The following is a 16,115-nucleotide window of genomic DNA, read 5'->3' on the forward strand; positions in this document are numbered from 1 at the left end:
CCTATCTTTGTTTTCTATGTGGCAGAAATTAGATCTCAGTTTTCTTTTGATCATTGTCTTCTCTGGGTATTTTTGAATATTTTCACTGGATTTCTATTAGAATTCAGTCTCCTTTCTGGAGTATGCATCCCTCCATCTCCTTTCTTCAGCCTGTGGTCCCTGAGTTTTGGTCTTTTATTTGGAGGCAAGAAGGATCTTTGCCAAAAGCCACCAAGCCACACTTAGGTAATTATAATAAACAAGTTGGGGCTCTCATTTCACATGCAGAACTGAATGAAGCAGAGCTGTGGTCAAAGGGATCCCAGTTGCTCCTCCATTAGCAATGGCACATTAATGCTTCCTCATGTCTCTGCCCACCTTTAAACACTCTTTTTTTTTTTTGAGGAAGCAAATCAGGTCACTCTAGCATGTGGAGGGGTGCTGCCTTCTTCTGAAACCACCATCAACAACATAATCAAATTAGAGGTAGTAAACCACACATTCTGCCCACACATAAACCACAGTCCTCACCAGAGGGCAGTCTACTTAATGTGAGAATAACAGCCCAGTTTTATAAGCCTCTACTGGGAATAAATTCCAGTTTCACTGGTTAGAACAAGGTTAGGCGGCCAGAGTACAGTCTCTCCTAGGTTACATATTGGGAGAGACCCAACCAATTCTCAAAGTGTCTTTCCAGGAAATAACATTTTATAAGCTTCTGGTGCACCAAACTCTGACCATCCTTTGGTTTTCATTGTGTACAACTGGGATTGCGTGAGTGGAATGGACCCGGGGATGAACTTGTCCACCATGCTTATTTTATGGATTGCGAAAGCAAGAACTCCAAACAGCTGTGACTCTCAAACTTTTTCTCTTACGGTTACTCCATGGTTTATTGACATTGCCAAATCCAGACCTCCATACCAGGGTTTGGGCCACTCCTGCTTTCCCGAAGCGCAAATGGCAGAGTTTATGATCCTCCATCTTGACCCATATGGAAGTTGTAAAATATTCTCTATACCTTCCTGATGCTGATGCACTTCCTTTCTTGACAATGGTTAGTCCTCAACTAATGTGTCCAGCCCTAAACTAATGTGTTCCGTCATCAGTAAATTCCTGCCTGTGATAGTCTTTTCTTAAATACCTGTTTAAACAGTAATTTAGATAAGAGTGTCCCATTTGTGTGCAACAGGAAATGCCTGCCTTCTTTTAGATATGCTGGCAAATAATTACTGTAGATATGACTTTGAATGCTGAAAGGCTGTACCCTGGTCATTTCAGACTGCCTGAAGAGTAACCACCCAGTCTGCTGCAACGTAAATATGGGACATTTCTACTTTACTTTAAGTGAATCTGAAGGAAAATCACTTTGGGGATATAAAAGGCTTATGAAAAAAGCCATCAGGTCAGAGGTTGCCAAAAGTCTTTTAAAAATTTGTATTGCTAAAAGAGTGGAGGCACATGGTTGTAATGTAAAAGAAACACTATCTGATACGTAAAATCTGTTTTACCTGGTCGTTCCAGTGGGTATTGCCGACTGTGGCTCTGTAAGAGCAGAATGAGCCAAACATTAACCAGGTCATGTTTTCCCTTGGAATAGTGCTCACAGAAATTTAATGTCTTTATTTTAGCTGTCTTAAGATTCTGTAACTAGATACCAAAGGGCTTTACTTGTACCTCAACTATGAATTTTCTAGCAATTTCTTTCCATAACCATTTGAAAAAAGGCTTGGTTCTATCTTTGAAGAGAAATTCTTGAAAGTGGCCAAGCTCATTTCATAATAGCTCAGGAGCTACCGGTTGAATTCCCAAACCCTACTTGTTTAGTGAAATGTTTGTGAAATTCCTAGTACAGTGGAAACATTTTTTAACCAGATTTAAAAGCCACAGAATGAGCCAGAGTTATGCCACAATAACTATGAGAAAAACAAATATTTGCTCATTGATTTAGTCTCTTATTTTTGGTTTGTCTGGTCCCTTTTACCATTTCCCCTGCTACCTTGTCTTGCAACCCTTTTTCATTCTGAGTCTTTCTGACAAGCTAGCTCATAAAGGAAATATTTTTAGGAAGCACTGGGGGAAACATGTCCATAGGAAGAGACAGAATAACATGGAACAAGGAGGTAGAAATACTCCAAGTGCAAGGAAGCTTAGAAAGTCATCAAAAGCAATTCCATGTGCCAAGTCATGTTGATAGATTAATTATTTCACAAACATAATTGTCTCCAAAGACATGGATTCTACAAATGGAGTCCAGAGTCTAATCACTCCACTGAAGTCTTTTCTTTTTGCTCCTCTCTGGAGGATGGGCATATTAAAGATCATACCCATCAGTATCTCCCCTTTCTATTATATAACCTCTATTTTGTAAGTCCTTCACAGCTTGCTTAAGTCACTTTTCTGGAAACTCATTTTCCTTACTTTTACTAGTTTCCTTTTTTCGTTTTCTTGGGATCTTAAATTTCATTATCTTGGGGCCATTCTCACAGACTATTCCGCTGGCCAGCCCATGGCCCCCTTCTTTGTTCTGTTTGTGCATCTGGCATTACTTGGGCTCCACCCTTTTCCCCAAGCCCAGCATGCGTTTATTGGCTCGGCTGCTGGTGCAGAAGAGCTGGCCCCTGTAGTCTTCTGCTTTCTCACAAACATGCCTCTGTCACCGCTCTGGAATTATCCTAAGGAGGGAAGAAGAGCATGTCCGGTTTTAATTTTGGAAGGAAATTGGTGTCTTCCCCTGCCCTCCCCTGCCCACTGTTGAGCAGGCATTGACTCAAGGACTGGCGCTCATGTGCTCACGTCCTACCAGGAGGTCCCTGGTGGGGCTCTGAGGTTTGGCCGAGCCTCCTTTCCTCCTAATACTGGGCACTCATCCTCTGCTCTCAGCCACGTGTAATCCTTCCTGTCTGCTTGCAAGTTGGGCACAAAGTACTGGCGCTTGGGCCCACCCTCTTCTTTAGTAGCAATTAACCTTTACTACAGAGCTTCCTTTGAAGTTTGCTCGTGTTTTTATTACAAAACTGCAATGAGGAACATAATGGGGGGAAATGTCTAAATTTCTGAGTTACCTAATCTGTTCAATTCCCTAGCTGGGCTCCTCTTGGCAGTTGTTTCATGTAGTTATGATCTCAACCAGTCTGCCTGAGATCTCAAATCATGTTTCTGTCTGAGCCTATTTTTAAGATTAGGGAGCTGTTAAACACCACACACACACACACACACACACACACACACACACTCTGCAAAGGCACATGGATGTGTGTATTATGTGTACACATGTGTATAGCTGAGTGCAACTGATTTCTTGTTTAGTGATTACAGAAATCACTCTTTATAGTTAAACCAGATATGCATGCTTTTAATATTAATATTAAACTACTTACTGAATGTTTTCTATCAATGAACTATAACATGCAAAGTAGAAAGAATAATTATTTATGTTACTATCACTAATGATAATGCTGAGTGATAAGCATCACTATGGGTACTAAATGCTATTAATGATGAAACTCAGGATTTTGAATGGCATCTGTCCAGAAGATTTTCAGTTAAACTAAGCAAAGAGGCCAAAAGAAACAAATGGTGAGTTATATAAAACTCCCCCAAAGAGAAGGCATTTTAGACCAGCCTTGCAAATAAGAACCAAAGAATTACAAGTGAAATGGCCTTTTTTTTTTCTTAGCCTGCTATTCATAGGAGCTCAAATAAATGAAATAATTTTTCTCTGCTTTTCACTCAGCAGTAGATCATTGGTAATCCAAGGTTGGTAGAAAAGCAACTATGAAACTCAAGGAAAATACGAGAAGAATCCCCTCTCCCAGATTGGATAAGGACTTTCTAAGGAAAGTGTAAAGATCATAAAGTAAAAATAGATTTAGTTCCATAAAAGTTTAAAAAATGCATTAAAGAAATCACAAAGGAAAAATAGATTTAGTTCCATAAAAGTTTTTTAAAAATTTCATTAAATAACCAAATATCAAATTATCTGATAGGAAAATTAAAAACTATCAAAGAGATAATTTGTTTATCATTAGTAAGACATATATAAAGCCAATGGACAAAACAACAGACAATTTGCAAGGGAAGAAATATGAGTAATACATAAAATATATAGTCTCAGTTATCACTGAGATGTAAATTAAAGCAAAATTTATGCATAACTTCCATCATTGTTTTAATAATGAAAAATAAGGCATAAATGTCAGTAATGTTAGTAGGAGTGTAAATTGGTATATGCTTTTGGAAAAGCAATTTGTCAGTATTCACTAGGTGTTTTTGCTTAGTTTTTGTTTTAATAAGAATCTAATCTAGGAAACTAAAATGGATGGATATACATATTTATATTAAAAATGTTTATATCAGTGATATAAAATAGAAGAAATATAAGTAATATGCAGATAGTTCATTTATTGTGGATTTGTATAATGGAATATTATACAGCAATTTAATGTAGTTTTAAAAAACAGTAAACAAAAAATTTAATGAAAGTGTTCACAAAAAACTATAACATAAGATCCCTTAAAAACAAATTAGTCACTTAGTAAGACCATAATTTTGATAAAAGAAACTTTGAAGTACATCTCTAAAGAAAACAATAACAACAAAACAAATGGCTTCAAAGGAAAAGGGAGAAGTGAATTTGGACAACAGGTTAGTCTCGACTGACTGTGAATATACTGTTTAGCATCCTTGAGTATCAAGTTTCATATGTGTGAAATGGAAAATTATTCTCGTCATTTTCTCACTGGATTATTGTCTCAGAATGAGAAAGTATATACACAACTACAGAAGTCACAATTATTGGTATTATTTCTGAAGTTTCCCTTTTGCAGATTCTGATGTTTTCAAAATGAAAATTCTCAAGTGGAAATCTGTGTTAGTTATTCAGAGTCATGGAAATAAACATAATCTAATGGAAGTGTGGGCGCTTGCTTGGTCTCTAGGGACATTAGAACACTTAACATTCGAATTGAAGACTTTGATTTTTAAGAGCATTTCCCAAGCCACTTGCCTCACATCCAACAATAAGCTTGTCATTCTGTCCCCACTCAGTTAATGACATGCCTAAAGGATGCACGAAACCAGTTACAGTGGCAGGCAGCTCAGCTCCAAGAAGTTACAAGGGTTATTTATCTTTATGGGACCACTGATGTATAGAGCACTTCTTATCTGATACTTACCTAACTGTAAATGTGCCCAATCTGTCAGCATGATATCTGAGAAATGCTTTAATTAACTATAGTTATAGCCAAGGGAAAGGATCCACCAATTTTTCCCCCAATAACAGAGATTTAATGGAGATATGATAATTGAGGTAGTTTGTCATTTCGATGAAATATTTTAGCAGCTTTTTGGATAGTTCTTGAGTCATGTACATGGACGCATTAGTTTATTTTGCTTTATGCAAATATTCAATGTGGTGTGATAAACTGCATTTGCTATTGAAAAATTTGTAATGCTAGATTATTACATTGAAATAGGGTTGCATGTTTTGATAGGTAAATCTTGGCAGCTTTATATTTCCATTTCTGTCACCACAGCCCTTTCATATGTAGCTCAGATGGTATGAGGTTAAGGGTGGCTTGAAAACAAATTGCCTGGGCTTACATGTACATACAGTGCCTACATGTGGAAGAACAGGACTGGGACTCTCTCTCCTGGATTTTCTTGACCTGTATAAGTGGTTCTTCACATTTAATCAGAAAATTTTTGTTACTGTAAACAGAGTTGCATTCAGGTTTTAAATTCAAATTCTTCTGTGTTGCAGCCTGGGCACATGCGTGAGTTTGTCCCGATGGAAGCGAAATTTAAATGCATTCATTTAGATTATTCATTGGGAAAGTTTGTGGGTAACAGAGAGTTCACAGGGTCAGCTATGCCAGTGGGGAAGGCAGAGATGCATTTGTCTCCACCCTTTTCTAAGATTTGAGATCACTTTACTGGAACAAACAGTACAAGTGATTTCACTCTTTGAGGAAATAGGTAAAATTTTACTGACCTTTAACATATAATTAATGAAAGAATAGCATTCTACTTATTCAGGTGCCTATTTGTTTTCTACTGCTTACATGGGCAAGTTTATAAATTACATGGTATCTTCCAATTTGTACCGTTTATTGAAAAACCCAATATCTTCCCAGTGGCAAATAGAGCCTTTTAAGAATTTATAATGTAATTTTGTATTCATAGTACGTGTTTGTTGCAAATCTAGAGAGGTTTTTATATTTCTGAAATTTTATTTAATAATATTTTTGAGACAAGGTATTGTTTTGTTGCCCAGGCTGGTCTTGAACTCCATGGCTTAAGTGATCCTCCTGCCTCAGCCTCCTGAGTAGCTAGGACATGTCACTGTGTGGCTTATAGATGTTTTCATATGTTTTTAGCTGTACCAAGACTGGCAGTAAACTTTTGGATATTATGTTGAATTGCAAAATCTCCCTGAAGGATAAAATTAAATGGGCTTTATCAAGTATGTTTGGGCCCTGAAGTGAATTTCTCTGATAATATTTCTTTGGGGCATTGTTAAAATAGTTCATTTTGATGTTGGGTTTGCAGCAAAGTGTCTAATCTGCTGTATTCTATTTCTATGCTTTGAAAGTGCTTTTCAGGATCAACATAGTTTCCTATATTTGGCAGAAAAATATTGATTTGGTGTCATAGCTCAATAAAATTATATGTTAGGTTAATTATCTATTTAACAAGTATTCATTAAACACCTATATTCAGATCACTTGGAGAATTCCTAAGAAGTGAGAATTCTAACACCTCTTTTTAAGGGCTATTTCCTAGTTGGGAATAAAACAACCATACGCATTAAACCCTAAGCAGCAATGCACACAATTTAATTGCCAAACTGATGGTTGAAATTATGTAAGAATTCAAGAAAAGGGGATATTCATGTTAAATGGGATGGGGAGGGACAAGTTAGAACTGGATCTGGGAGGATGGTTAGGAGCTGGTTGGGCAGATGAACTCCAGAGGTAGGATTGCCAGGCAGGAAGAACTGAAGAAAAAATGATCACAACTTTACAAGAAAGAGATCAGCTTATTGTGGCTCAGGAGCTCTTGTTGAGGAGTGTTGAGGATCAGGAAGGGAGTATGACTTAAAAATGAGATAGATTATTTTTTTTTCCCAAGCCAAAGAGTTTTACACTTTACCTGCAGACATGGGGAATTATTGGAGTCTGTTGAACAGGAAGACAGGTTTTCTAGAAAGATAAATCAGCAGCACTGTATAGGCTCAGTGTTGAGGGACAGTGGAAAGAGGCTGATTATTCTGGAGGTCCTATAAGAGGATCATTAGAAAATTCAGGTGTGAAAATGTGGATTGAAAGAACTGGATGGAGGTGAAAATCTTGCAGGAAATGTTTTTCATTTCGTGACTGAATAGACTGTAAGGTAAAGAAGAGAAAATGTTCATGTTATTTTAAAGCCCCAAACATTGAGAATCATGGGAAAGACAATATTCTTAATGGAAATAGGGAAGTGGGCAAGAGACGGGATGTGGGAGCAGATGTTAATGTCAAGCTTTGGACATATGCTGAACTCCAAAGAAAATTAGTTTGCACATTGAGGACCTAGTTACCATAAGTTTGGGTCTTGGAGTTCTGTCATATGTTTAGTTTTTAATGACATTATCTCAGTGTTAAAACCAAACTGGTTATCACCTCATTAGAAGATCTTTTGCATATAACATCATTTTGTACTTGATAAATCTTGCAGAAGCAGGAGTCTGGATTTGATGGACAATTGTTAATGAACAGTGTAGTTAATTTCTACGATCAATTAGCAAAGTAATTAGAGCTAGAACTCATGTCTTCTACCCTCCATCACAGTAAACTATCTTGGGCGACCTTAATAATTCATGGAACTGCAGGGTTGGTATATTATTAAGTCTACCTGTCTAGTCATCAACCTGAAGCTGAAATTCCTTCATATTGACACTAACTTGTGGTTATCTGCTATATAAGAACCCCTGGGATTTGAACGGAATTCACTCATCTTACCTTTGGATGGCTCCGGTTGAAATCTGTCTCCTTATAATTTTGACCCATTTTTCTTAGTTCTTTCCTGAAAGTTCAAACCAATCAAGTATGACTTTCAGTCCATAATCCTGGTGGAAAAGAAACACGTATTCATTCAAGACAACTGAAATCCCCTTCAATGGTAGAAGAGACAAGCTCAGCCATAATTCTTTCCATCACCCCAACCCCTGAGTCGTAAAGGCCCTGAGGTCGCACACAGAGAATCTATTTACTTCAGGTGTATGCTGTGCTGCTTTGGGAAGGCTTGGGAGTCTGTGCACAGTGCTGGCTCCTATTTGCTCTACCTTGCTGTCTGTCCCCTCCAAGGTCTTCCCACCTCCCCAGGAGATATTGCTCATGCAGAGGCCTCTGATCCTTATCACTTCTTAGTCTGAAGGAATTTTTCTTCTCTTTTTGGTGCACCCTAAGGCGCCCCTCCTTTTCTTCCTTGCTCTAGAAAAATCCACTTAATTTCTTTAAAGATTTTAGCTTTTGCAAATGTCCAGAGAAATCACTAGCTCTGAGTAACTTTGACTTTTTGCTCAGCATAGGTTACTGAGGCAAGGAAATACCAAGGGCTTGGTGAAGTGTTTGAAATGAGAAAGGAAAAAAATAGGGAAAGGACAAACAAAGACTAAAATTCCAGCGAATAATTTCCCACCCAAATTAAAGCCTTGTGTACATGGCAGCCTTTGGAACCTTTGACAGCTCTCTTGCATTTGTTCCAAGATACCAGAGATTGATAAAACTTTCTGCTAAACTCTATGTTCTTGTCAGCTCCCAACCTGGGATGATTTTGGAGTAAACACACGTTTACTTCTCATGTCTACTTTATTCAGTCTGAAAATTAAGCTGCTGATTATTTCCCAGGTGTGTAATGGAAGGAGCTGGCCCCTGTGAGTATTGACAGTTAAGGATTAGTTCATCTGATCTGTGGATTCACTACAGATAAACCACAGAGACCATAATCCCTATTGCCTCTGCCACCTGTGAACAATAGAGATTTATAAGGAACGCATATTTGGGGAATGGTCTTCCCTCTTTAGCCTTTGCAGAAGAACAACCTAATAAGGTGTCTACCCTGGTGGAATTGTGTCTCTCTGTATCAGTAGGAAGTCATAAGTTCTTATTTATTCACAGGTAATGAGTGTGTATATGGCAATTACCCTGAAATACCTTTGGAAGAAATGCCAGATGCAGACGGAGTAGCCGGCACTCCCTCCCTCAACATTCAAGAACCATGCTCTCCAGCCACATCCAGCGACGCGTTTACCCCGAAGGAGGGCTCTCCTTACAAGGCCCCCATCTACATCCCTGATGACATCCCCATTCCTGCTGAGTTTGAACTGCGAGAGTCAAATATGCCTGGAGCGGGACTAGGAATATGGACCAAAAGGAAGATTGAAGTGGGTGAAAAGTTTGGGCCTTATGTGGGAGAACAGAGGTCAAACCTGAAAGACCCCAGTTGTGGATGGGAGGTAAGAACATATTCTGAGTCTATGCATATCTACATATTCAGATATGTAGAAAGAAAAAAAAAGTTAAATTATTTAAGTGTCCTCGAAGTAAGCAAGTTCCATTTGTTGCAATGTTTTCAAATAGGTCTTTAAGAATGAACTCCTTTACAAGCTCACTTTTTGAGAGAAACAATGTGTTACTTAAAGGTATAGCAGAATAAAAGGGAACCCCATCGAATAAATTGGGCAAAATGTTTGTGTATTTATATATTTATATTTGTACACAAGCACACGTTTCCCATTTTTTTTGGGGGGGGAACTGAAATAAACCAATAAAATAGAATATGTTTTTATAGTTAACATTTTGAAATGCCAGATGTGGCTATCTTAAATAGCACATGACATTAGCAAACCTCATAATCACATGCCGTGTTTATTGTATTTTATCTCTTTGTAGGAGGAAGAGGCTTGGGGGATTGATCATTTTCTCTGTTTTGTGGCTATGTGTCAAACTTGGTTCTCTTCCATCCTGCATTTTCACATTGCTCTGTGTCCTAATATACTTCATTTCTTTTTGATAACTGTGCTTTGATTCTGCATGCTTCTAGAATGGGTATCATGTACTCAATGCTGAAATCTGTGATGGTTCTTTATATTCAAATCTATTGAATGAATAATTCAAGCATGAAATGGTTCTGAAAATCCGTTGCTGGTTTCAGCAGTACTTCTCATAGAACCCATCAGGCAATAGCTAAGAATTAGAAGTTACAGTCTGATTACAAAACGTCTAAATGAATTTTATTTCAATAAGGAGAGGTTGTTATTCTCTTGCATTTATATTTTTTTGAACAGATCTATGCATTTTTTGTGTGTACAGTCATATTTTTATATACATGAAAGTAAAAGGAAACTGTTTACATGTGTGTTTCTATATTTATATTGATACACACATACTTCCTATTTATTTTTGTAATTTGAAAACCTTAGTGTTTAAATCCCCAGCATCATCATTTCTGGAAAATCTTGTCTACAGCTAAAAACTTGGAGGCAATTTCTGCATGGGTAAAAAGGTGTTTTTGGAGATGTGATTGACCTTTGGTTTCATAGTAATTCAGGTAGACAGAAATCAGATAAACTAGATTTATTTTGATATGTTCTCTTAATATTTATGATCATTAATAGAATATCTGGTTAGCTTTTAAATAGAAATAAATATGCAGTGCCTGGAGGACTTAATTCCAACTTTTTCTCCTCTTGCTTTATATGCGTCCTCTTGTGAAATCTGTTCAAAATGTCATAATAAAAACAACTCTCATCCAAATTCTGAGATGCCCAAAGTTAAGATCAGGATTTAATATGATTGCAAGTGAGAAATGCTTCCTTAATCTTGTTTGCAGCCACAACTGCAGCCCCAGCTAAGTTGTGGTTTAGCTACACTACCTTCAGCCACGTGTATTGATAAGAGATTTTTTTAAAAACCACTGTAGCTTAACTGATATGTGAGTTGAATGCGTTTTAAACCAAATGCGTATGAACTTTACGTCATTATTGCTCACCTTAAAATAATGGCTATAAACATTCTAATAATAAGTAACCCATTAAACTTTTATTACAAAATCTCCAGAGTTAAACAACAAGTGAAGCTCTGGTCAAGATTACCCAGACGGCTTGGTATAAACCGAGGCTTAATAATGGAATCATTTTGCAATTACAGGGTTGGTAAATGCAGGACTGTGCCTCTTTAAACGTAATACCTATGGATTGGGGGATGAACCTGGGGAAAATTCTGCATTTAGAGGAAATTTAAAAATAATTATTTTTTTTTCTCCTTGGAGTCAAATGTCTTCAACATATACACACATAAATATTTACCTTGAGAAATGTAAAAGGATTTCTTTCATTATGTCAAAACTGAGTTGTTTTTATTACCTTGAATTCAAGATGCCTTTGTAAAATAGTTTGTGATGTTTTGGCCAAAGATTGTGCATTCTATCACTCTCTTTCACATATTCAGCTGATGCCAACTTGGTAGTGTTCTTCCCCTTTTTACTGGTTACCCTCACCTTTTTTTTTTAATTGATTTTTTTAAAAAAATAAATGACAGCAGAATGCATTACAATTCTTATTACACATATAGAACATGATTTTTCATATCTCTGTTTATATATAAAGTATGTTCACACCAATTCGTGTCTTTACACATGTACTTTGGCTAATGATGTCTATCACATTCCACCATCTTTGCTAAACCCCTGCCCCAGTCCTTTCCCTCCCACCCCTCTGCCCTATCTAGAGTTCATCTATTCCTCCCATGCTCCCCCTCCCTACCCCACTATGAGTCAGTCATCTTATATCAGAGAAAACATTTGGCATTTGTGTTTTTAGGACTGGCTAACTTCACTTAGCATTATCTTCTCCAACTCCATCCATTTACTTGCAAATGCCATTATTTTATTCTCTTTTATGGCTGAGTAGTAATCCACTGTGTATATATGCCACATTTTTTTTTATCCATTCATCTACTGAAGGGCACCTAGGTTGGTTCCACAGTTTAGCTATTGTGAATTGTGCTGTTATAAACACTGATGTGGCTATATCCCTCTAGTATGCTGTTTTTAAGTCCTTTGGGTATAGACTGAGGAGTGGTATAGCTGGGTCAAATGGTGGTTTCATTCCCAGTTTTCCAAGGAATTTCCATACTGCTTTCCATATTGGCTACACCAATGCAGTCCTACCAGCAGTGTATGAGTGTGCCCTTTTCTCTGCATCCTCACCAACACTTACTGTTTGTCTTCATAATAGCTGCCATTCTGACTGGAGATGGTATCTTAGAGTAGTTCGATTTGTATTTCTCTAATTGCTAGAGATGATGAACATTTTTTCATATATTTATTGATTGATTGTATATCCTCTTCTGAGAAGTGTCTGTTCAGGTCCTTGATCCATTTATTAATTGGGTTATTTGTTTTTTTGGTGTTTAGCTTTTTGAGTTCTTTGTATACCCTAAAGATTAGTGCTCTATTGATGTGTGAGGGGTAAAGATTTGCTCCCAAGATGTAGGCTCTCTATTCACCTCACAGATGGTTTCTTTTGCTGAGAAGAAACTTTTAGTTTGAATCCATCCCATTTATTGATTCTGACTTGTCTGCTGTGGAGGTGACCAGAGAGCTTTTTGTGATTTTGGCGCATGATACCGAGTAAGGGACAGTGGAGTTTGACTCTATATAAAGTATGGTCTTTTTTGATGTCTCCCTTGTTACTACAAAATCCAATCATGGTCAGCAAAGACACTTTCACAGAGTACCTCACCTACTCCTGCGTTCCCATTTGTGATTGTCCTCATGTCTCATCTGCCCATCTTTAACAACCAACTTACCATCCTCTGTGGGTAGACAGAGAATTGTGATTCAAACTAATAAGACCTTTATTTTTGATACTATTTCATTTCTTTAAAATGGTGAATTAAAGGAAAAGAAACATCTTAGGCACTTTCAAAAATACAGGAAATCCAGTTCAGTGAACAATTATTGAGGACCTACTGTGCATCAGATTCTTCACTAAACATTTCCCCTACAGAAACTCAGCCTGCCATCACTGGATAAATGATTGCTATCGCCAGTCCTGTTCTGGCTTTTTTCTCTCTACACAGCTCCTCTTCTTGTGCATTTTCTGTTTTTACAAATTGGACAACATGTATCTAGTTGTTCAAGACAAGAGAATATGTGATCTTGACTCAACTTTGTCCCACAACAACAATGTCTAATTTATATTCTATCAAGCCCCCATTCTGTAAACACAGTTCTTCCTGCCTGCAGATCTCTTGTCCTGCCCATCCTTAGAAAACTTCTATTCATTCTTCAAGTTCACTTCTTCTCTGTCACCATCCATGACCTTTCTAATCACAATTTTATCCTACTTGGAAAGGTGAATCGATTTACTAAAGAACTTAAAATATCATGTAGTATCAAGATTGTTTGCCTAGATTCCCTAATAGGGAAAGATTTCCTAGAGGGTTTGCAAGGCTACATTTTTCTAGTGCAATGTCTTGTCTTTGATCAAATTTTTGTGGTTCTACCCAATGCTCAACATATTTTAGAAAAATAAGTAGATTATATTAGTCTGCTCAGGCTACCATAACAAAATACCATAGACTGGGGGAATTAAACAACAAAAATGTATTTTCTCACATTTTTGGAGGCTGGAAGTCCATGATTGACATTCTGGCTGATGTGGTTTTTAGTTAGGGCTCTCTTTCTGACTTGGAGACAGCTACTGCTTTGCCCCCTTGCCATGTCCTCCTATGACCTTTCCTAGATGTGAGTATGGGGAAGCAGACAGATGCATGCAAGCCTATATATATACACACACACACACACACACACACACACACACAGAGCACAATCTGGTATCTCTTCTTGTAAGGACATTAGTCCTATTGGATTGAGGCCCACCCTTATGACCTCATTTAAATTTAACCTTGCCTAGTTCTATCTCTGAATGCAATCACTTTGGGGGTTGGAGCGTTATCATATAGATTTGAGGAGGACAAGAATATTCAGTCCATAAAACAAACAGTCAACAAGTAATTGTTCCATGAAGAAAGTGAGTGAATGAATTAATGAATGGACATATGAAAGAAAGAATGAATGTAAGATCATCTGACTTTGAAAGAGGAGGCAAGGAGTAGGAGCAGAAGGAGCTCCACGGAGAACTATAGAATCTGGAATTTAGCGAGGTATATTGAAGATCCACCTCTGCCACTAACTGTGATTCTAAGGAAATTGCTTGGAACGCATTGGTTCCTGCTTTTTTATTTGATTGATCTATCAATAACAATTGCCTCACATCATTAGTTGTTAGATAATTAAAATTAAGTAAAGAAGTATGGTAGTCCCTTAAAAGAGTTTAAAAGAGAAAGATCAAACATAACATTAGAATCAGAGGCCACACTTCTAAACATTATTTAAATTATTTTTTATTTTTTTAAAAGCTGAATCTATTTTCCAAATAAGGTAAGTTGGAATATTCCTTAAATTTGTATGTTAGAGAAATAGGATGTTTTTGAAAATGACATTTAGATACACAAAATATGGTCAGGTAAAAAAAGCTATATATGTGAGAAGTGGCACTTTATGATTTTATTTCAAACCAGTATTGGTTTAAGAAAAAGGAACCTTTAAAATAATACTGGAGTTTGATAGTGATGGTCACCTTCAACAACTTGGAGTGTACATGATTGTCTCTAGGACCTGAAAATGGTGAGGGATAGAACACTTTTTCTGAGGTTCTGAACTTTAGAGTTATTTATGGAATGGATTTTTTTTTTTTAAGTTTCATTGTTTCAAGATGAGGCTTTCTTCTGTGGCCTTCTAAAGATGACCTGTGTGATCACATGGGAACCGCAGGGCAGAGCAGAACAGAGGGAATCAGACTCTTGGAGGGAGACTCTCCAGCCTTGGATCCTCCTGCAGGCTCTGTGTGCTAGTTGAGTGATTTGCAAAAGTTACTTCTTTGCCCCTCAGTTCATTTTTATGTAACATGTGGATAATATCCATGCCTACTCAATTAAGTTTGTTGTGAGGATAGAATTAAACATTGGGTGTCGAATGTAGCAGAATGCTGGTAGAAACCCACAATAAATGTTCAAAACAAGTACAGCAACTTGGCTAAAATACAGATCTAGCATAGAGTCATTAGAACAGGCAAAGGCCAATTATTATATTTTACTGATTGGTTTTTGCAAACTCTTCCTCTTCCCTCTCTGCCTCTTGTTTCCTGGAAGTTCAGTTATCTCTGGGATGGTCAAATTATGTGACTCTGGGTTTATTTGAAAAGGAAGCACTGACTGTTTCCAATTTAATAAAGGAAACAAGGATTTAGGAGAGATTTATAAATTTGTTTTTAATCCAAAGAACAATTTGGGTGGTATGTTTTTGATAGTCTGAGATAGGTCATTGGAAAAATAGTGTCAAGTTTCGCTTCTTTGAAATATTGTCATTTAGCCCATTTTTGCCTATCTCTTTGGCCATCACAAAACCCTGTAAGTGTATGTATCTCAGTGGATGATGTGCCTACTGTGTGCCAAATCCTCTATTGTGTTCATCTCACTAAGAATTGCTCCAAACTAGTTTGATCAGGTATGAACTTAGCTTTTCTTTTTCTCTCCTCAAACATACATATATATTCATATGTAGAAAAATAATGACACGAGTGGACAGTAAATTTTTCTTCTGTTCTGTTAAATAGATGGGAAGGAATAGTAGAGATTATACTGGAGTCAGAAATTCATTAAATAATTTTGATGCAGTGCTTTGAAAATATATTATGTCATTTATACACAATGGATTATTACTCTGCATTAAAAAAATGACAAAATCATAGAATTTACAGGGAAATGGATGGCATTAGAGCAGATTATGCTAAGTGAAGCTAGCCAATCCCTAAAAAACAAATGCCAAATGTCTTCTTTGATATAAGGAGAGTAACTAAGAACAGAGTAGGGACGAAGAGCATGAGAAGAAGATTAACATTAAACAGGGATGAGAGGTGGGAGGGAAAGGGAGAGAGAAGGGAAATTGCATGGAAATGGAAGGAGACCCTCAGGGTTATACAAAAGTACATACAAGAGGAAGTGAGGGGAAAGGGAAAAATAATACAA

The 16,115-nt window shown here is 37.1% G+C and overlaps 1 protein-coding gene across 14 annotated transcripts in view; it reads left to right on the top strand.

The window, feature by feature from the left end:
- The window catches only part of Mecom (MDS1 and EVI1 complex locus), a 544,822-nt gene that overhangs the window by 256,897 nt on the left and 271,810 nt on the right, over positions 1-16,115 (top strand). For all 14 annotated transcript variants that reach the window (XM_048814347.1, XM_048814338.1, XM_048814329.1 and 11 more), the window contains exon 2: positions 9,141-9,478. In XM_048814347.1, the coding sequence (XP_048670304.1) occupies positions 9,141-9,478 (338 nt within the window). The remainder of the gene's footprint in view (positions 1-9,140; positions 9,479-16,115) is intronic.

The sequence above is a fragment of the Marmota marmota genome, unplaced genomic scaffold (genome assembly GCF_001458135.2).
Source record: "Marmota marmota marmota unplaced genomic scaffold, marMar, whole genome shotgun sequence".
NCBI classification, from domain to species: Eukaryota; Metazoa; Chordata; class Mammalia; order Rodentia; family Sciuridae; genus Marmota; species Marmota marmota.